General features: G+C 44.7%; 1 protein-coding gene across 2 annotated transcripts in view; it reads left to right on the top strand.

Moving 5' to 3' along the window:
- The window catches only part of DUSP12 (dual specificity phosphatase 12), a 155,312-nt gene that overhangs the window by 120,591 nt on the left and 12,183 nt on the right, over positions 1-22,538 (top strand). For both annotated transcript variants that reach the window (XM_078662962.1, XM_078663042.1), the window contains 2 exons: positions 4,465-4,583; positions 9,004-9,097. In XM_078662962.1, the coding sequence (XP_078519088.1) occupies positions 4,465-4,583; positions 9,004-9,097 (213 nt within the window). The remainder of the gene's footprint in view (positions 1-4,464; positions 4,584-9,003; positions 9,098-22,538) is intronic.

The raw sequence follows: 22,538 nt of genomic DNA, 5'->3' as shown, positions 1-22,538 counted from the left end.
TCCCCTCCACCCTACACCCCTCCATGCTCTTCCACACCACTCTACTCTATGACCCATCACTCTATGACCATCCCTGACACTTTGACACTCCACAGCACTTTACTTTGCGCCACTCCATGGCACTCTACGACCCTCCCCTCATACACTCCACTCTAATCTGACACTCCACTCTGACACTCCACTCTACGTCTCTCCAGACTATGCCACTCTATACCAGTCCATGATACTCCACTCTATGTCTCTCCACTCTGACACTTGACTCCACTCTACACTATGCCCCTCAACTCAACAGCACTCTGCTCTGCAACATTTTACTCCGCTGTACGACACTCCACTCTGACACTTCACTTTACTCCCCTCCACCCTATGCCCTTCCACACCACTCTTCTCCACGGCACTAAACACCACCTTACTCCTTACCACTCTACTCTGCGACTCTACCTGACACTTTACAACACTGTACTCTGTGCCACTGTACTCCACGCCACTTTTTAACACTCTACTCTATGACCTTTCACTCCACTCTGACACTGCACTTCGCTTTACTCCACTCCATGCCACAACACTCTACTCCAGTCTTCTCCACAACACACTACGTCACACCACGACTCTCCACTCTACACCATTCCACACCACGCCACTTTAGAATTTACCACTCTTCTTTACGCCACTAACTTTTAGCCACACTCAATAGCCCCACAATGGCGTACAGTATGACTAAAACACTTTGGCAAAGACAATAGCTCTTGCTTGCTTAAACAAATGTAAACATGCATAGGAAAAGACGTATTGGTGTTGCCAATGCTTGTTTAAATTTGTTTACAGTCCCCCTACAACTGGGTACATCACTCCATCCATATGGGGCACGAGAATGGAGCATACGTGCTGTTTGTCTGTTGCACACAGGAATCCATTCTGAATCTTTTGTCTGCAAGTACTAATCGATATGGAGCCAGACATACATCAATGTGAATTACAGAGCTCCTCTTCAGCATTTCTACATTCCTTTGTAGTGGCCCAGACTAGGGATTTTGCGAATAGCAGCAAAAAACCTTTGAAGTATAGGGACACCGCTTGCCTTCTTTAGTGTCCCTTCTTCTGCAGAAGTATTACTAGAGTGGGGGGGTTCCCATGATCTTTTCTGCCTTTTGGTTTGGGTTCCCCGGTCAGGGACCACACTAGCCCACATTTTTGATTTCTTACTGAAACTAGATGAAATACTGTGCATTGTTCCCAAACTGGTCAAGCCACAAATGTCCTGAAATGGCCTTTTTTGATTCAAGATTTGGACCTGTAGAATGCATAATCTCTGTCTGCTAACATGCTTGAAGCATGGGGCAGAAACCACCAGCCATTGTGGCAGGGTTTCCCATTGATCTGTATCGGAGGTCTCACACTAGAGCAAGAAAGACATCTCTTGTCTCTATAACCTGGTTCTCTGACTACCAACTTCCCTTTGCAAGTTAGGTTCTTGAATAGGAATCTGGATGTTCTGTATTCTGGCAAGACTAGCTACCTTGAGACTGCCAAGAAGGAAGGAGCCCACTAGCTGCAGAGTAGGAGCACAGGAGGTATGCTTGCACAGGAGAAAAACTGCATAGGAAAAAAAGGCTGTGAGTAGTTGTGCAGTGAGAACTGAAGTTGGCCTAGTGCAACTCAGGGAAAGATGTGCTCCGCCAGGCTGCATGGTGAGGTCTGGCGACACTTGTTTTCCAGCAGGGCACCTGAGTGAGATTGGCTGCACCCCGACCTGTTCTTGCATTTGGGGTGTCATGTACTCCCTGATAGGATCATGTCGCCATGGATAAAGCAGTCCGAGTTGACAGAAGTGCCTGGCAAAAGATAAAATTGGCAAAAAGCACTATGAAAAATTAGCACTACAAAACATTGCCACCACAATTAACAGTTTGCTGCTCCAGGAGAAGCAACATCTGCAATGACTTGGCGGTAGCATAATATGCAACCGCAGTCTGTCGTTCATCGTATCGGCAAGCTAACTGTTGTGATCTAGTGTGGCTCTTCATTTCTTTGGTGGGCTTGGATTTTAAGCCTGAGCAAGATCCCAGTGAGAAAGTTGACCTCCTCCAACCAACACATGACTGCATGCGTTACCTGTGCCATCACCACTTCCCTTCGTCTGAGTCTGAGGTGCGAATCTTCACACAGAGATGCAGGAGGACATCAGGCAGGTTAAAGACCACACTGCACTCCATCAAAGCAAACATGCACATGGCCAAGAGCAGTTCCACTGTGACAGCACAGTCCGTGAAGTTCTCATTCGCTGAAATAACACCAATTTCAGTCACTGGGCTAGCTATAATAATATTAGAAGTAACTGTACTGTGACCAGTGTCTAGCAGATAGCCACTATCTGGGGGAAGCGGGAATAAGATATACCCCATGTACTGTGGGGGTCATGAAAGTATCTTTGCACCCTGCTCTTGTTAGGCTACCTGGGAGAACCGTCTAAACATTACTACGTTTGCACAAACCAATATGTGTGTTGTTTTACATGCTGCATTTCGTTTGTAGTATTGAGCTACGTGTACTGACGAAAGTACTTTTTATATATGTTGTCTTATGCTTGCATTTTTATGTCTGTACTTGTATGCATTTTAAACGATGCGAAATAAAGTTGACTAACTGACTAAATTACTTTTTTCTTAAGTACTGGCTGATCACTAATGTATTATCAGGTGCTTTCAGTTCTGTGTTTCTACCCCACGCCATCTCCTTGAGTACGCTTAGAACTGCTCAACATCTCTACGCTGACAGTCAAATGCTAAAACGGGGGATGTTTTATGCTTAATTTTGGGTCAACAGTAAGGGAAAGCCACAGTACACCCTGCTTTAACCCCTTCGACGCTCATGACGAGCTGGGCTCGTCATGCAGTAGCCTCCTGCTACGCTGATGACGAGCCCAGCTCGTCATGTAAAGTGGTATCTGCATATTCCCAGCACAGGAGAAAAATCCCCATAGCGTTCAAGGTGTTAAGGGTCCCATTGTTTTGGCTGCAGCCTAGTAACCCCTGTATGCCCTAGGGCTCTCAAGAGTTCCCACTAATACCATTGACCTTTGATAAGTACACTACACTATCAATTGCTCTATAAGTCTGTTCTCTCAAATTAGCTTTCTCAAATCAGCATGCCATTTCTCCCCTAGTTTGAGGGTTTGTTTATTGAGCCAACGCGTTAGTTGACTTAAAATCATTCAGTGCATGAAAAGATTTTAATTTGGGCCAGCGACTGCTCTCAGCTGACTTTCATGCGTCAAAATCTTTATTGCATTACCATTAAGCTAGGTCATTGCTGATGCTTCCAATGGAAGGAAACCTATTTGATAAAGCAAAAAGCCAAACCTATTTGATTGAGCATAAAGCCAAACCTATTTGATGGAGCATAAAGCCAAACCTATTTGATGGAGCATAAAGCCAAAGGCAGCAACCACTGAGCAAAGTCATATTTCCGCATAATACACAATTGCACAGTTTAGTGACTTCTGGGCCATGAAGCTCTATTGAAATGTCAAGAAGTACTATGTATAATGATTTAAAGTCCTGCAATCCAAGGGAGGGATATAACCTGCAGAAATATGTTTGAGCTTAAGGGGATGATTGAATTCTTGCCTGACTTCATAATTACCATCTACATGGCAGAGTACTTAAGTCCCGCCATTGCGAAGGTACTCCGTCAGCCATATTTAGCGATGTTCGCTGTGCCTGCCAGCATCTCTTGCTTTTCCAGGAACTGCCGTCACGGCGGTTCATGGAAATGCATTGCAAGTCTGACGGATAGCTCCGTCAAAATTATGGAGCCACACATCAAACATATACTTTTTTTTTTTAATTTTCAAAAAGAACATCCCAAAGCGTATATTGTTGTTGAAAACAAAATAACTACCCCCTCACCATGAGAACATTCTACCCATGATGTGGGGGTAATTTAAAAGTTTTCACTGCCCCGTACCGCTGTTTTTCTGGTCGTGACGGCAGTGAACGATGACCCTGTGTCCCTCACTCTAAAGTGGGCGGACACATGGCAAAAAATCTGACGGCCACTACTCCGTCAAGCCATGAGAGTTGTGTGTAGGCAGCTGAAATGGAATAATATCTGCTGTCTAAAACACTGAATCTCCACCCAGCTCGAAATGAGGCAGGTGGAGCTTCAGTCTTGCAGAAAGGGTACTTAAGGCTCTAAGTCACCTGAAATTAGGAGTTTTTCAACAGCATATTTACAAACCCACATAGCTGATTTGTACCACTATCCATTATTTGATGAAGCCGGATGTTAACATGAAGATACCAGAATAACACCAACACAATGGGGAAATAATAATTTTCCGTTTTATTGATTTGATTTGTTAAATACGCAAGCAGGTTTGACATTGCTACTTGTTTGATGTACTGTGCAACATTTAACGAAGTAACTTTCTCCTTTAAGAATTATACCCTTTTGTTTTTACAGAATGATCGAGGAGTTTGTATGCCAACTTAAGCTGTACGAAGCAATGGGCTTTGAAGTCGATACAACAAGTGCCATATACAAACAATACAGGCTGCATAAGGTGGCAATGAAATATACTGGTGAGTACAAATGGGTAGGTAATTATCTCACTTTTTAGTCATTGCATGAGTTTTAAAGTCTGTGTGGGGATCAAAAAAGTTCCTAGGTATTGTAACAGAATTCAGATTTCAGATTTCACTCTTCTTTTTTCACTATATTTTCTCCAGCAGTCAGAAATTTATAAAAGTAACTTATTTGTAACAGTTTCATAGCAGTGGTAAACTAGCTTTCCCAACAACTCCTGGGAAAGGAAGACACAAAGTTCCACCCAATCATATTCTTCATTGCGCCTTACAGTCTTGTCTCTCTTTATGTCTCCTCTTTCTTCTTGCAACAGATGTCATTCCAAGTACCCAGCTTATTCCTACTTGGAGTTCCATTCCTTGTAATTAAAAGACATAATCCTTGCCTCTGTGTTTCCAATAGAATTGATAGCTTTCATCATGATTACCAAGAAATGTTTAATTCTGTCAGGACTGCAGGTGAAGATTACATTGTTGACAACTAATGTAGCCATATCTGTGTATGGTTTGTCATATAACCTCCTAAAGTTCGAATCAGAAGGCCAGTCTCCTGCATTCATTATTTCTTTTAGTCTGGCTCCTAGCAAAAAAGCTTTTGAAGCCATGACCCCTCGAGCAGTATGTGCTCCAAAAACATTAGTGTCAGTGCCTGCCTCTTGCATGACCCAACAAATCCATTTGGCGAGAGCTGGGGAGGTAACCGCTTTAAAGGGCTTTCAAATAGCGATCAACAGTTTCCTTTCGCCCGGAGGGCACAGTTCCTCTGTCATTGTCTTGTATGCCTTAATGCACCTCACCACACATAGCTTAGCTGTGTCGTCATACGATATATATATATATAAGTTTCAGAGTTAAACTTCGTTTGTCTCCCTATAATGTCCAGGGCACTGGTGTCCGAAACTCGTGTACAGTATATGAGGTATAAAACATGGCGAATCTACTCGAATTTCCTTTCTAGACAGATATTTACTGTCTGCCAAGAGAAGAAAAGGTAAAGAACCCTGTGGACACCCCACAGGGAGGAGTATTTGGGTTCAGGAGGAAGGGCGAAGTGAATGCCGCTCAAAAATTTCCTAACAAAAGGATGTTGACCCGCAGGAGAACTGTCAATTGGAGCACAGCCTGCTTAAATGGCAGATCTAAAGATGTGCACAACATCCGATCCCATGGGATTCATGCCCCTATGCAAGCATGATCCCATCCATCTAAACTAGACTGTCTAGTATCATTTAACTATGAGGCCAAAGGCTAGAGCGGTCGACCTCGAAGCTAGGGAACTGGGTTTGAGTCTCAGCAGGGACACTAGAAATCATGTGATTCTGGGCAAATCACTTACTCTTCCCGTGCCTAACAAAAATGAATGTGTCTGTCTGTAACGCAACTGGTGCTCATGTAAAGCGCTCTGATACCTTCGGGTCGAGTACGTGCTTTGTAGAACTCAACAAAAAAACTGTTCCATCTGCCCGAGCTTTGGAGCGGAGACTCTGGTTTTTGTTAAAGTCCTGGGATTTTCAATTGTCCCCTGTAATCTGCCATGCCATAAGCTGATAAGCTGCAGAGTGCTTTCTACCACTAGTCTGTGACGGTTCTCTGGTGGATTCTGGAGAAGATCACGAAATAGGAAAAGATACATTGGAGAATCCCAAGAAAGTACTATCAGAACTGCATACCAAACTTGAGCTCTCCATATTGGGGTTACTAGGATCAGGTCTGCCTTTTACTGTCTCGGTTGGGCGGGGAGGTGTGTGCTCATTGAGAATGGGAGAAAAGCGCAACCAGCTTCTCTGCTCCAATCCTGAAGGAAGGTGTCCACTGATGCCGCGTTCAGGTCCAGTTTCAGGCTGAAGTACAGTTCTACTCGGTGGCCCAGTCTTGAGGCAAAAGATCAAGAATGAAAAGCCCCATCTGTTGCTATCTCCTTGAATCCCATTGAGTCCAGTTTCCACAGGTTCATGTCCTACGAGTGTCAAGAATGCCAATACACCACAGTGTTGTATGTGTCCAGGAGGTATTTCCCCATCCACTATATATGGCTGTTGAGGCAAATGTTGCAGAATTTTCTGGCCAGTACCTAGCAGGCCTTTGATCTTTTCTCTCCCAGGTGGTTGATATAGCCTACCTCTGAGATGCTGTCCATCTCCAGAAGGATGCATCTTTAAAATCAGTCTTTGGTCCAGCATTGCACCACAGAAGACCCTGCCAAGAGTTGATGTGAAGTCTCTGTTCTTGAACTGACCGTTTTCCTCACCACAACTCGCTCCCTGTCACTTCTTCTGGCATCTGATTCGGTGTTTAATTATGGGTTGGAACCGAAGATCGCTCTCCTGCACCATGACGGAAAGCCAACATCTGTTTTCCTCCTTGGCCTTGTTCAATCGAGGTGTTGTTTCCGAATAGGTTTGTCACCTCCGAAGATGATAGTCTTCTCACCATTGATGGGTCATTTAATGCTGTGGGTGCTGGGAATATGGCCTGTTTGAATGGCAAGAGGAGGCTGATCAATCGGGCAATCTTGTGTAAAGATGTGTTTGATCCTTGTGAAGTTCTTGCTTAGTCTATGACTCTTTCATTGAGTGGGAGGCTTAAGGTACTCATTGAAGTCTATCGCGAACTCAAGGAATGTAGTGCTTTGTGTTGGTGTAAGTAGGGGCTTCTTGTTGATTATCAAGCAGAGAGATTTTAATAGGTTCCGAGAGCCTACTCCGAGCAAGGGGTATAATAAACCTAGATGGCATTCTGCTGGTGGACCAATGCCTAAGTGAAATGTTGAATGAATGAATAAATTGGAGAAATATGTAATAGAGTGGAAAATTGGGATTGGTGAATGTTCTCCATCTTTAAGTGGAGGAGTACCAGCCACTCGTTGAAGTCTTTAGGATTTATGACCAGGCACTGTCCACAATCCTCCTCTGCCAGCGAGAGATTGCTCATGAAACCCCGGTGGGGAATGCTGGTTGGGGGAAATTGCATCTTTTGAAAACAAATCTGCAACTACCTCATCTATAAGGGAGGCGTCTTTTTCTGAAAATGTCAGAGTGCAAGTGGTGCTCAAAACCTGCCACCCTACTCCCTACGTATGCTTGAGAAGGAGGTACACTCACCATTAAGGGGTACTTGGACATAGTTTTCTCGTAAGCTGCCTCCGAATCTCAGTTGGAGCGGCCAGTCTCTGGAGGGAAGAAACCGAAACCTATGTGAATGTGGCAACAAATGTTCCTCAGCTGTTTTTATTTATTCTGGTACAGACCCTAGAACAGGGCAGACAGACTCCAGCTGGAGCGGGTAAATACTTCACAGGCTCCATGGTCAGGAGCACTGGTCCAGTGTATTCGGGTAATCATAAGCGCTGCACTGGCCAAGTGCAGAGAATAATGACCTTGTCTCAGACCTCCAAGGTGGAGTAAGAACACCCTTGTGAGGTCTGTGTACCAATCCGTGTAAAATGGCCATGCTGATGCGATTCAAGCCATTGAAAGTCGTGTGCAAAGTTCAGGAGCTTTTCCACTGCTCTGCAAGCAAAATAGGGGGAGATGAGGAAATGGTTAATTACATCTTTAACTTTCCAATCAGTAACAGTCCGTAAAACATTCCCAGACCAGACAGAGGAGACCTGGAATCACTTAACAGAAGGTGTCCTGGAGCAGTGAAAGAAAGAGGGGGCATGAAGAAAGGGACAGAGCTATAAGAAGCGGCCTAGAATATGATTGGATGGGACTTAGTCTCTCCCTTTCCCCAGTGTTGCTGTGAAACTTAGTTTAATACCGTTATGATGTTATGGCTGTTGGAGGTTGGAGGAAAAAAAAGGAAAAGAGTAGAGTGTTTTCCTCACCTCTGGTCCTGACACAGAATTGCAGGATGTTTTTCAAATTTACAAATCCTTTGGCTGTCGCTGCACTACTGCATGGCACTAGTTTTCAGAAGAGCCTTCCAACATACATTTGTAAAGTTTTTTTTTTTTTAAACCAGAATGGGTGCATGCTTGGGTAGGCAGTTGGCTGCCAGCAGCACATGTGCTTTTGTTTACTTGGTGCATTCTCCCACTGCAGTGAAGTGGGGATTTTCGAAGTTGTCAGCATATCTTTTGTTGACATGCTAAATTAGAGGGCTTTGCTTGCAATTCCTTCTTCAAGGTCTTATTGGGCGTAGTGTACACCCACTTAAATAAAATGTGCCTCTACCTCTCAAGTGATGAGGAAGAGGAAAACAAAAATAGTTTATGATGAGGAAGAGGAAAACAAAAATAGTTTGAAGTAATTTCTGTGCAGCACTTAGTAAAATGTTCCTAAGTACACCTTTCTCTGCCGTACTTCCTTTAGAAACGTATAGTGATATCCCAATTATAAAAACACTTTCCACCCGTCCATGCTTCTATGTGTTACTGTTAACAGAGTACAGATTCCTTTATCTCTATTTGCAGAACTGAAGGATTTGTCAAAGGTGTTTGCTGACGATCCAACTTCCATTCCCCAAGGAAAGTGCAATGAGGCAGTCTATAGGTGCAGAAAGTGCAGGTATGATTTATTTCTGTAAAAATTTAAATACAAATTACTGGGCACCTGCTGTGTAAAACTAATCACACCCCCATTTCAGGTCTCGCCTAGGCAGAGCATGCGCTGTCTCTTCGATACATGTGGTGTCTACTTTGTGGGCTTTCTGCACGCCCATCTTTTTTCATTGGTTCCTTGTAGTGCCCCCTCATACAATCTTGCTTTTCTATGGTCCCTTTGTTGTCTTTGTCTCGCCTTTTGGTGTTTGGTTCCCTCCCATGGTGCCTGCCCCTGTTGCATCCCCACTTACTCATTCATTTATTTATGGTTTGTCTGACGCACAATTTTTTTTCTTTCGGCTTATTTATCATTGCAGCCGCATCTCCAGTTCCTTTGCTTGCTGCCCCCCTTCCCTCATCCCTCCCTCTACATTACTTTTGCACTGCCTCAGACCCGCCCGCCACACTTTATCTTTAATCATTGTGGCCGCAGCTCCCACTCTGTTTCTTGTTGCCCCATCCTTGGCTGCCCGCATCATCATTACTGCTGTACCTTCCACACGTTGCTTGTTTACGTCTACATCCCAACGAACCACAGAGGAGGAAAATATACAAGGAAGAATGGCTGGAGTAGTGATTTGGGGGCTTCGGTTGGGTTGGGTTGGGTTATGTGGGTGGTGGGTAGGTGTTTTGGTGCTTAGTCTTTTTAAACCCTAGGGGCTTACAACAATTGCTTCACGTCCCCTAGCCACATTGTTTACTCCTGCAAGGCTCACGCTGGCAGCTACACATCAGTTGCTATTCAGGACTTAACGAGGTCGCCTCGGTCCCGGCAGGGACACCCCCTCTCCAGCACCCTCCACTCGCACTGAACATTTTAACTCTGACCCTTCATATTTTAGGTGTCAACAGTGTCCCCTCACACTTCTTTAGAGCTTCTGACTCTTCCCACCCCCCACTCAAATGGAAGCGTCCGCGTCTGCCATTTTCTTCTAGGGTTGCCTTAATTTGCATACCGCATTTCCGTTCATAAAAAAAGAGCTGGCAAGAGCCACTGTTAGGAGGAGGGTGCGAAGTGTGGAAGAGTCTGTGATCTCGCCCAGCCGTTGGGCAGAGAGTCCTGGCTAGGTGAGGGGGAATTGCAGCCGCCTATAGTATAAGCAGATGGCCCTCTTCCACTCTGCTCCACTTGGTCTCTTGGAAGGCAGGATGAGGCACAAGACTGCACAGCCCTGGGCGAACCACCTGGTTTGTGCGGTGTGGGCCACCTCGAACTGAACAGTTTGTGGAAATGTGCTGGTTCACACTGCCCTTTAAAGCTTGTAGGGCGTAAACCTTGATTCCATGTGAGGTAGGGCATGGAGCCCTCTAGCTTTCGCTGCGCCTCATAGACCTTCTTATTGACATATGAGACTTTTTGCTAGTCTACAAATAAATCAACACTTGTTTAAAATTTCACCTCTGGGTAGCTTTTTAACAGTGGAAAGCCCCTGAACCCCAATATGTCACTCTAATATCTTAAGTAGGGCAGTTGGGTTTAACACCTATGTACTTTGTTTAAATAAGCACATCGTTATAGATACTAGATTCTTACACTTGGAAGACAAGCTGTATTGCTGCAATACTTGTTCAAAATCACAAAGCTTTAGATTAGTTTCTCCAAGTTTTAAACATCGCAGATTTGGGTCTGTTCCTCCCAAAGAATTAGCTGTTTATTTCTCTTCTAATACAAGAAGGGATATGCTTTTGATGCAAGTGTTAAATTAAAAAAAAAATATAAACTTATTTTAAAAGCTCTAAAAATAACGATATTCAAGTCTTTATAGTTTAGTACAAGGCAAGAGTGAAATGTGTATTACTGACCTAACTTTTCAAATCACCTATGGCCTTACTATTGTTCCATCTAATTTATAGAACGTTTTAATTTAAGTTTAGCCTCGAGTGCCACCTAAGAATCAATGCAGGGCAGGATGATGTCTTTCAGTAGCTCCTTTAGGCACTGCCCAATGGCAGGATCCGATTGGGACAGAAAATAAACCTGGGCACCAAATTAAAAGTGGCCCTCATTAATTAACTGCATAGTTAAAATATTCCCCCTTGTTTGCAAATTTAGGCAGTTTTGAACTTGTTCACGCATGCTGTGTAAGTATTTTTCAATGTTTAGAAGACTACATGATTTATGCTTGTTTTGGAAATTGGCATGGTGTAGGAAAGTAGGTTCTGCTTCTATGCTTACCCCTACTTTTTGCCTGGTGCTAAGATGTATGGACTAGTCTGACTGAGATCCTGCTAATCAGGACCGCAGTATATCTGCTTTCTCCCTAAATTGTTGTGTTCAGTACTTGTGTACACCCCAGATTGGATACTGGGGGAACCCTTATAAGTCCCTAGTATATGGTACCCATGTACCTAGGGTATAGGTATCCCAGAGGTCTCCGATGGGCTGAAGCATGTATTATGCCACCCATGAGAGACCATTCAAAAAGGAACTACAGGCCTGCCATTGCAGCATGTGTAAGCTGGTGCTAGCACCACTTACTAAAGATATAGGTTTCCTATATCTAGGATCATTGTGCTTAAAACCTATGTCACCCCTATAGCAGGCCTTTGCAATCCTGATGACGGGGTGCTTGGCTCTAAGTTAGAGGGTTTCCCTGCATTAGCAGGATACCCCTGCAGCCTAAGGAGTCAATTCTCCTGGTTTGTCATTGAAGCAGCCATATACTATATAGAGGGGCACCACATAATTACGCGATGAGTATCTTGTAAACGGCTACAACGAATCCTATCATGTTTGGTATCAAACATGTTGGAATCATACCCCACACACTGTAAAACGTGTGGGAGGTATGATTCCAAGCACTGCAAGAGCCCTCCATTAGGCTCTGTGTTCCCGGTACCAGACTTCTTGGCCTGGACAGCACAAAATGGTTTCTGCTGACCAGAGACACGATTCTGCCCTCCTGCTGCTGAGCCAAGCTCGAGCAGGGGAAGGCAGTACAATAGACTTCCTGTCACAGGGAGGTGTGACAACTTCCCAGACCTGATTTAGTGTATTTGGGTGGGGTGGGTGCGCTTGCCAGTGCCACTCAGTTTGCATGAGAGGCACATTTGATGTCCTTGTGCATAGTCAAGTTCAAACCTGTTCTGGAAGCCGTTGTCTCCCGCTCTGGTGCGAAACTGGACAAAGGACAAGGTAGTAAACTCCGCACTGTCCAGACCCTCCCATGGGAGGGTCCCCTGCATCTTTCCAACCCTTTCCCTAGCGTACTTAAGGGCTCACCTGGTTGTAGGTCCCTAGATTCGTCTTGGGATAGGATTCAGATTAGACACCACTTCTGTTCTACCGTCTGGGCACTCTGGAATTTGCTGGTCTTTCTTTTGGGCTCAACTTCATCCCCCTTTCAGTCTGCTGCCTCGTCTGTGCCTGTACATCATGCAGGAACCTTCCAAGGCCTGTGAAGCATCATAGACACTTGAAGGAAGTCTCCCTTGGAGAGAAGGAGACACTCCCCTGCATTCGCAGGCACTGCAACTAAGTTAACCGGTCTGCTGATCCTGAGCTCCTCCAGACTCTGAATGGGTCTGCAACACAGGTGTTTATTTTCCAAAGATCCTGAGACCTGCCCTGCCATCTTACCAAGTTTGAGGCCAGTATCCCTCGTGGGGCTGCAATTGTCGAACCCTTGTGCACCACGTCAACTTGCAGTTGAAAATGCTTGTTGACTTCTTTCCAAGAAGATCTTTGGGCTCCAAGTAGCCCCTACCTTGAGCATCTCCTGTGACTAGAATCTTGGGCCACACCAAGTGCATTGTGGCCTGCATCATTTGGTGAGCTGCTTGAGGTCCTCTCATGACTCCAGTGCCTCCGGCCTGTGGGTCCACATGAGGGTCATACTTTTTTCTTTTCTGCTCGACCCTGTCCTGACTCCCCTGCCTTCGGTGAGTCCCCTGGATCTTGCTGGTCCCGACGTTGATCCTCCTTTGATTCCTGCGTTGATTGCCTTTGCAAAGGCTTCTTGGTTCTCCCGCCGGACACCGACCCCGCACTCGACATCCTTCGTAGGACAGGTCGTGCACAGCTCCTGGTCCTCTTCAGTGTTGCCTGGTCCTCACAGCTGCAGAGTCAAGGTCATCATCGCCCATCCTGCAACACCCGACATGTTCTTCGGATCATCCCGGAGTGAAATAGACTCTGTACCCTCTGCTTGCAGGTACCTCTCATCTAGAATCCACCTTCAGATTCCACTGGACACTTTCTCCTTCTGCCACCGCAGCACTTTCCTGAAGTCCTCCATTGGGTTCGACGGCAGTTTCCGACACCACTTCACATGTATGCACCTGGCTTCCCTGGTGTAGGTAACTTGAGTATTAGGGTATCCACGGGTGGGGTGGCTTTCCAACTTTCTGTCTTCAGGGTCCACTGGGAAGGGTCCTTAATCTTTAAAAATCCAGCGACTTACACGTAGAGTTGTTCGGAGTACGCAGTCGTGTTCTCACTCTGCACACGCTCTTTGTTGGGTCCCTATGTAATCACTTTGGGTGGTTTCTGGAGTCCCCAGCACTTCTACATCCTCTCGACATTGTCTGGACCCGAGTCATGGTTATTATACCACTTTCTTAGTATATGGTTTGGTTCTCCCCCCCTCCGGGTCAACTGTGTATTTTGTGCTATTTGTATTGTGTGCATTGTGCATATCTCTGGGTAGGAGATATTTCTATGTGTTAGAGAGTATTATATAATAAATACATATTTTTATAAATACTTGGTGTGGTTCTTTTTCACTTAATCTATACTATAGGATTGCATTCTGGTAAAAGAAGCTGCTTTACACTATTTCTGGACTAAGCCTGAAGGCTGCTCTCCACAGCTACCACTTGGAGAGCTTTCTATGGTTGTCTAAGACCTCTTTAATCACCATAAGGGTTGTCTGGACTGGTGCAAGGTGTCCACTTACATAAGTGTACATCATATACCAGGCAAGGTTCTCACACACTGGGACAGCATACACAGACTTGAACCCGGTTCCCCCTTTCTATAGTCAACAGCTCTGGATGTTATTCTACATTCTTTTTCTTAACCAATCGTCATTTTTGGCATCCCAAGGCGGTCACCCACCACGAATTTAGCAAGTATTACCGTAGTGATAATACAGTATTTTCCCTTTTTATATCTGCATGTTTCAGCCTTGTTGTTTGAAGGGGGCAGGTGGCATAGGGGCAGCACGCTGAAACTTGAAAGCAGTTCTCCAATTACAAAGTCGGCAGCACTGGATGTTATGTTACTTCCTCTTTCCCAAACATTCGGCATTAGTTTTATCAAAACACAGCAGCTTTAAAAACTTTCAAATGTTTAAAAAATGACTAATTCCATCTCAGCCCTACTGTCCTTTCTAAACCATAAGGTATTTATATTTTTGAGATCGACGTGTCTCAGCATTTTTTGGGGTTGGCTCGGGGAGAGGACGCTGAAATTTAAACCTGGTTCCTCAAAGTCGTCCGCTCTGGATATTTTTTTCTCTTCAAACAGTCGTCCTTATTTTCATCCAAATGCAGCATCTTTAAAAACATTCAAATGTTTAATAAATGGCTGATTCTCTCCCAGTACTACCATCCCTTTCAAAACAATACGGTATTTATAGTTTGGATATCTGCATGTTACTGCCTTTTTGGTGGGGGTTGGCACAGGGAGAGCACACAGAGACTTGAACCAAGTTCCCCATTTCTAAAATCAACAGCTCTGGATGTTTTGCTACACTCTTTCTCCCTAACGATTGTCATTTTTGGAATCCCAATGCGTTCACCCAATGGTAATTTAGCAAAAATTGCCATAGTGATAAAACTTTATTTGCATTTTCTGCCATTTTTAAGGGTGGGTTGGCACAGGGAGAGCACGCCGAGCCTTGTGACCGGTTCACCTGTTCCAAGGTTAGCAGCTATACAGTATTTACTTTTTGGAAATTCGCATGTGTCTACCTTTTTGGGGAAGGAGGGTTCGGTACGGAGAGCACACAGAAATTTGAACTCAGTATAACAGTCAGCAACTCTGAATGCTTCATTCTTTCTTCCAAACAATTGTTATTTATGGCATCCTAATGCGTTCACCCAACTCGAGATTAGTAAGTATTGCAGTACTGATAATACCGTATTTTCATATCTGCATGTTTCTGCCATTTCTTTAGAGAGGGTTGACACAGAGAGCGCACGCTAAGACTTTGACCTGGATCCCTTGTTCTGAAGTTGGCAGCTCTGGATGTTATGTTACATCCTCTTTCCCAAGCAATCTGCATTATTTTAGGGTGGGTGGTACGGGGAGAGCACGCCAAGATTTCCACCCGGTTCCTGAGTTCCAAAGCCTGCATCTCTGGATGTTATGTTACATCCTCTTTTCCATAACACTTGGCATTTTATGTATCCAAACGCGGCAACTTTAAAAACATTAACATGTTTAACAAATTACTAATTCAATCCCAGCTCAACCATACAGTATTTCTAATTTTAATATTGGGGTGTCTTTGCATTTTTTATATTATTCTATCTGTCCATTGTCATGTTTTTCTTCATTTCCTCTTCTAGTTTTACTCGTGTATATACCTTCTTTAACTGTCTGCCTGCTTTGTTATTATTCTCTGTCTACTTTTCCCATGACTAGCTTTCCTACGCCTTTTATTCGCCTAACTGTGTCTCTTGGTTGCGTGGTACATATCCGTCCGAATATTCGTTCATCCTTTTGCTTTTTCTATCCGCCTGCCTAAACTTCAGCCATTGCTCATTAGGACTATATCTTCGCTGTCGTTTTAATTTTTTAGCAGCGTGTCTCCCTTGTTACTTTTGCTTTTTGTCTGTCTTTTCTCATTTACTATCTATCTTACTCTTTTCTGCTTACCTTTTATGGCACTTGAACACTCTGCCCATCTTTTCTCATTTTCTATGTACGCGCCTTCTTTCTTTTCTACTTTACTTGACTTTTTTCTAACACTCCCAACTGTCAGCCTCCTCACACCCTCTTGTCTTTTCAATAGGTTTCTTTCTGATTCTGTATTTATTTCTGCGTCTAATTCTTCCCTCTTGTTTTTGTACCTTTCTCTATACATTTGTGAAGTTATGCCGTCTTGTTCCTGAGCACTTTGGTACAATGCAAGTAAATACTTAGCAAGTGAACTGCGGATATGTTTGCTCAGTGGTTTACAAGGCCAGCTTCTTGTGTCAAAAGGACCTGAAGACTGTCCTGCATTTCACGGTGCAATATGTGCTCACACAGCAAACATCTCGACTCCCTGCAGCAAGAAGTCCGCAGAGCCAGCACGCCGGTGGTGGATCCCTCACATGCTAGAGAGGCAAGCGTTACCAATTGGATCAATCCGTCATAAGCGCCTTCTCCTCCCAGCTTTTTATATATATAGTGCACACATTATCATGGGTATGGGCCATACTAGCTCAAGAAGCGGGTGCGATAGCGCGCAGTAGCACATGAATGTGAAATAGAGGCAGTACGTACTATGACGTGCAGCAAAAGTGTCAAATTGGCTCTCACTTTCCCAATGATGTATATGAGACACACATACACCCGCTTTGTTATAATTTACAGCCTTTGTCATCCATCAATTTGCCCGCTCCTCCATTCATCCACCATTTGTCCGACGCCCACCGGTCTGTTCCCCCGCGCATTGTCCTTGCAAACACCCCCTATCCTTCTGTCTGTCCACCCTCCCACTGTACTTCAAATACCCAACTCACTCCATTGGTCCACCTGCGCACTGTCCATCTACATCTGTCTGTCTGTTTACCCACCCACAGTCCAGTGGTGTTTAGTGCATTCTGAAGCCAGCAGTACAACCTTTTCAGGCTTTGACATCAGATATTCTGATGTTGCTGTATGCTGAAGTTGACATATCTTGATGACTGCGTATCTAACTTGTTCATTCCGCTGCCTGGAGGGTCCGTATGAAAGAATTCAGAAATCGAACAAGATTCAACCAGTACCTTTTAATTTAAAGAAGAGGACAAGGGTGAATCCAAAAACATGGACGGTATTTAATATAAGAACATATCTAACAGACTGCCCATATCGGACCTTTAACACGGTGCAACCATAAAAGGGCACTCGAGTGGCCCTTTCAGTTGAAATTTTTGCTTCCCGGAATAGGGCAACGCCTCGTTATTAGAGATTGTATATAAAAGCGTTTGGAGCCCTAAGGAGCCCCGCTATCCTCACAGTGCTATATATAAATCTCTGATCTACCCTTGAAAATTGAGAGGAACTTCCGTGGCTGGTAACAAGAGAGACTAATAAATGTTCATGTCTTGAAGAAGGTGGTTGGAACTAACATTTGTGCCACCGAAACGCGTCGACGCATCTGTAGCTTCACACAGGGTTGCATCCAAGGAACTTGTTTTTGTCCAATAGAGGATGTGGTTTATGGACATTTATGAAAGATTTTAATGAATTCCATGTGGAGCAACTGATTCAGGATGTCATTAACATTGTGTACTGTATGTTGATGTCTCTCTCTTCTTTTCATTTTTTATATGGTGTTTTTATCTTTTGTGCAGACTGTGGACTGTTCCACGTGTCTTTTTAAATTGCTACTTCGACTGAATAATATTTTTAATAAATTCATTTATTTTCCTATATATATGTTCTCTTTGGAGTATTGTATGTCATAATTGACCAGTGGGGTCCTGGGTTGTTGATCAAATTGGGGAGTGGTGACCATACTGGTGACTGAATGAGTCCGGATGGGAAGTGTGGTTGAATGATACCATAGGTTTCAGAGGCGTTATAGTTAGCTGGACATTGCACTCGTACAAAACCATAGAAATTCCCCCGTTATAGTTAGTTCAGCTAACTATAACTCGTGCGCCCGCAATGCACTGCTGATGACGTCACATATTACATCACTAATGACATGAACAGTGACATCACAAATTACATCACTGATGACATCATGCAGTTACTGTGAAAATGTTAGTTTGTATTTTTGAGTGTGTGTATCAAAGATTATATTAGGGTGAGAGGAGGTCTGCCACTCTATCACAAGGATAATGTCATCAGTGATGTCATTTGAGATGTCATGAGGGATGTCACTGACCATGTCATGAGTGATGTAAAATGGGACATCATCAGCAATGCATTGCAGGCATGCGAGTTATAGTTAGCTGAACTGTAATGTCCAGCCAACTACAACGCCCCTGAAACCTATGTTTTTGCAGTGAATTTCTAAGGTTTTTTAAATGCTAATTCCTAACTATAACGCCCCTGAAACCTATGGTTTTTTCTGTGAATTTCATAGGTTTTTTACATGCTAATTCCTAACTAGAACGTGTCTGAAACCTATGGTTTTTTCAGTGAATTTCTAAGGTTTTTTAATTGGTATTTTTTAAGGGTAATAGTAGTTTTACATATATTTTTTGTACTGAATTTCTAGACTTTTTAAACTTTAAAAAAATATAGATTTTAAAATATTTTTCTTTTGAAAGTTGCATTTTTTTTAATTTAAAAGTAAAATATAGTGTAATTATTTTGTTTTATTTTTTTATTTTAATATATATATTTTTTTTATGAAAATTTTTTGGAGTCTGCACCGAAAGCGCACCGACCACGACGGATATGCAAATCCAAGCTGCCATTTTGGAAAAATCGTGAAGGATCCACATACGGAGTGCGACAGGTTTGCGTTGTGCAGTTATGTTATACACATACGTTACGTGGTGTGCGCGTCAGGTACTCCTGCTCCCGCGCATTCGATACACATGCGCATTACAGTACGCGACGCTTGCGCGGTGCCACGCCATACGTGAAGTCATACGCATACCAAACACGCTGGGTGCGCGACTCCCACACATTTTTTTATGTTCTAAAATGATATGTACGTGCCTTTTATATATATATATATATTAGGGCTAGACATTATCTAAGGTATTTATAATAATAATATAACATGTTGGGGACCGTGGGGGGAGACCAATGCCCCCATGGTCCGCTGGCTCCCCGCGACCTTCAGGAGCAGGCATAGCTTTTCGCGCTAGGAGTCGTGTACCCCTCGCGTGCACGGTAGCGGCGGCGCTTGTACGCGACTCCGTATTTTCCCGTTAAAAAAAAAAATGGCTCTTACCAATCATTTGTATTCGCCCCTGGGACTCCATCCCCGGGGCCCATATAACACGTTGGGGAACGTGGGGGGAGCCCCAATGCCCCCACGGTCCTGCCGGCTCCCAGCTACCTTCGGGAGCCGGCATAGCTTTTCGCGCTAGGAGTCGCGTACCCCTTGCGTGCACACTAGCGGCCGCGCTGAGTTCAGCGCTGGGTACGCGACTACGTATTTTCCCATAAGAAAAAACATGGCTCTTACCATTAATTTGTATTCGCCCCGGGGACCCCATCCCTCGGGGCCCATATAACACGTTGGGGACCGTGGGGGGAGCCCCAATGCCCCCACTGTCCCCACTGTCCCGCCGGCTCCCCGCGACCTTCGGGAGTCGGCATTGCTTTTCCCCATGGGGACCTGCTAACATGCAGCTCCCCATGAGGAAAATCAATCTGCTTAGCTTAATTGAAGCGAGAACAGATTTCCCTGCTCTCGCTTCAATTAAGCAAAGCAGTTTGCAATGACAATTCTGGAGCTGCGAGGCACTGCAAACAACAGTGTCCCGGGGGTGGGCACCCCGGGACAATGCAGGAGCCGTCCCTTGGGGGGTGGTGGTCCCCAGGGCCACCACAGGCTCCAGGAGGAGGCCACGCAGCCCCCCTCCAAATCTGAACCTGGGGAGGTGGTGATCCCCGGGGCTCCGGTGTCCTTAAAGAACCCCCATATTAACATATTAGTGCCCCGGGGAGGTGGTGCCCCCGGGGCGTGTGGGGGGGCTCCAACCCCCCCACAGATTTTTGTTATTTTAACATAAAAGAAGCCCCGGGGTGGCGGGCTGGCGGGGTCCCCCTGGGCCCCCACAGATATTATTTACAAATGCCCCTGGGACTTGGCCCAACCAGGGGGCTTAGTTTTTTCCATTTTCGCGGCTAGATCCGCGCACCCAGCGCCTATTCAGCCGATTTCTCAAAACTAGGTTTTTTTACCCTGGGAGTCCTTGTGGGACCTCCTATGCACCCCTATTGGGCCAGGGTGTTTCTAACCTGCCCCCTTTTCCTGACTTCCAAATTTGTTTTTCGGTTTTCTTCTGCCTCTGTTCTACTGAGGCACAAAATGGCTGCCAACACTTCCTGGTTTGGAGTGTTGATAGCCAATTAACATGAAGCTTGTGATCGGGAGGGTGCGCGCAGTGTGCGCGGATCCTCTGCGGCCATAGATATCACTATCTTTATTTCTTAATTTCTCAAAACTACTGAACGGATTTACACCATTTAAAAAAAAGTTGCTTCTGAACAAAGCTCTACCTTTTGGCAAAATTTGGTGTAATTCCGTTCAGCAGTTCGGGCTGTAGCCGCGTCTAAAATTTTGAATGGGAAATAACATGGGGAAAACGCCTTTTGTGACCCCCTTTTTTCTCGGCCCCCGCTTGATGAATCACTCCCAAACTTTCAGGATAGGAGCTGACCGGAACTGGCCATTTGTTTTGGAAATTTCGCGAAGATTTGTCAACCTGCGCCAAAGTTATTGGGAATAGAATGTTAAGATTTTTCTATGGATAATAGGTCCTAACCATAACTACCTACTGGCGACCGCCAGTAGGTAATATATATTTATTACCTACTGGCGGTCGCTAGTAGGTAGTTATAGTTAGGACCTAGTTTCCATAGGGAAAGCGTTTTTTCTTTTCCCAATAACTTTGGCGCCGACTGAAGAATCTTCGCTACATTTTTTTTTTTAAAGTGCCCAGCTCCGGTCAGCTTCTGCCTTAAAGGTTTCGGGGTGATTCGTCAAGCCGGGGCTGAGAAAAAAGAGGGTCCCAAAACACGTTTCCCCCATGTTCATTTCCATAAGAAACTTTAGACAAAGCTACAGCCCGATCTGCTGAACGGAATGACACCAAATTTGGCCAACGGGTAGGTCTTGGTTCAGAAAGAGCCCTTTTTAAAAAAAATAGTGTAAATCCATTTAGTAGTTTCTGAGAAATTAGAAAAAGAATGGGTTCGATATCTGTCCTCCATAGGAAACTTTAGACAAAGCTACAGCCCGAACTGCTGAACGGAATTATACCAAATTTGGCAAAAAGGTAAATCTTGGTTCAGAAAGAGCCCTTTTTGTTAAATGTTGTAAATCACTTCACTGCGGCAAAGCAGAATTGCTTTCCCACAAGGGGAGCTGCATGACAGCAGCTCCCCTTGTGGAAAGGCAATACAAGCTCCTGCAGGAGGCAGGGAGCCGGTGGGACCGTGGGGAAATTGGGGCTCCCCCCACGGTCCCCAACAGAGGGCCGGCCCCAGGGATGGTGTCCCAGGGGCCAGAAGTGGCCAGTGGCATTGCAGAGAGGTGGTACGAGGCCATGCCCCTTATTACCCCTCTCTGCAACACAGCTCTGTGGTGCTTACTGGAGGTACCTGATGGGCTAGTTGGCCCCCAGCGACCCTCAGGATTCAAGGGGACTTAATCCCCCCATTTACAACGCGCCAGAGGGCGCATTTGCACAGTGGTGCAGGGAGGGGGCGGGCCTGATGTTACAAGTGTGCAAACACAACCCTGACGTTGTAAATTGGTGGTTTAAGTCCCCTTGAATCCAGAGGGTCCCTGATGGCCAAGTAGCCCCCCAGGTACCTGCCAGAAGCCTCGTTTGCAGGATGGTGTAAAAAGGGGAATAGTCTAGGAACACCTCTCTGCAACGCAGCTCTGTGGCGCTTACTGAAGGTACCTGGTGGGCTACTTAACCACCAGTGACCTCCAGGATTCAAGGGGACTTAATTGGTGTCTTATAGTTAGAAATTACATTTATAAAACCTTAGAAATTAATTACAAAGAACAAAGGATTGAGGCACATTATACTTTCTCATTTAAAACACATTGAAATTCACTGAAAAAAACATAGGTTTCAGGAACATTATAGTTAGAAATTACCATTTAAAAATTCTTAGAAATTCACTGAAAAAACCATAGGTTTCAAGAACGTTATAGTTAGTTGGACATTTCACTCATACACAACCATAGAAATTCCACAGTTATAGTAAGTTCATCTAGCTATACGCGACCCCGCAATGCACTGCTGATGATGTAACATATTACATCATTCATGGCATGGTCAGTGACATCACTGATGACATCTCAAATGACATCAGTACAAAGGATTACTGTTTTGCCACGGTCAGACATATTGGCTGGATGTATGATGATACAACGCATACCATCACAACGCGGTATGTTACATCGTGGTCTTGACAACGCAAGTCGTTACATGAACTTGCGCTGGAGGGCGTTGGACTTAGGAATAGTGTGAATTACTATTTCAACTCCAGTCTACGTACAGTAGGGAAGTGGTTGGAATAGTAATTCACACTATTCCTTAGTCTAGAGCGCCCT

Source organism: Lissotriton helveticus, chromosome 1_1 (genome assembly GCF_964261635.1).
Source record: "Lissotriton helveticus chromosome 1_1, aLisHel1.1, whole genome shotgun sequence".
NCBI classification, from domain to species: domain Eukaryota; kingdom Metazoa; phylum Chordata; class Amphibia; order Caudata; family Salamandridae; genus Lissotriton; species Lissotriton helveticus.
Note: the sequence above shows the minus strand (reverse complement) of the source record. Positions and strands in the feature narration are given on the sequence as shown.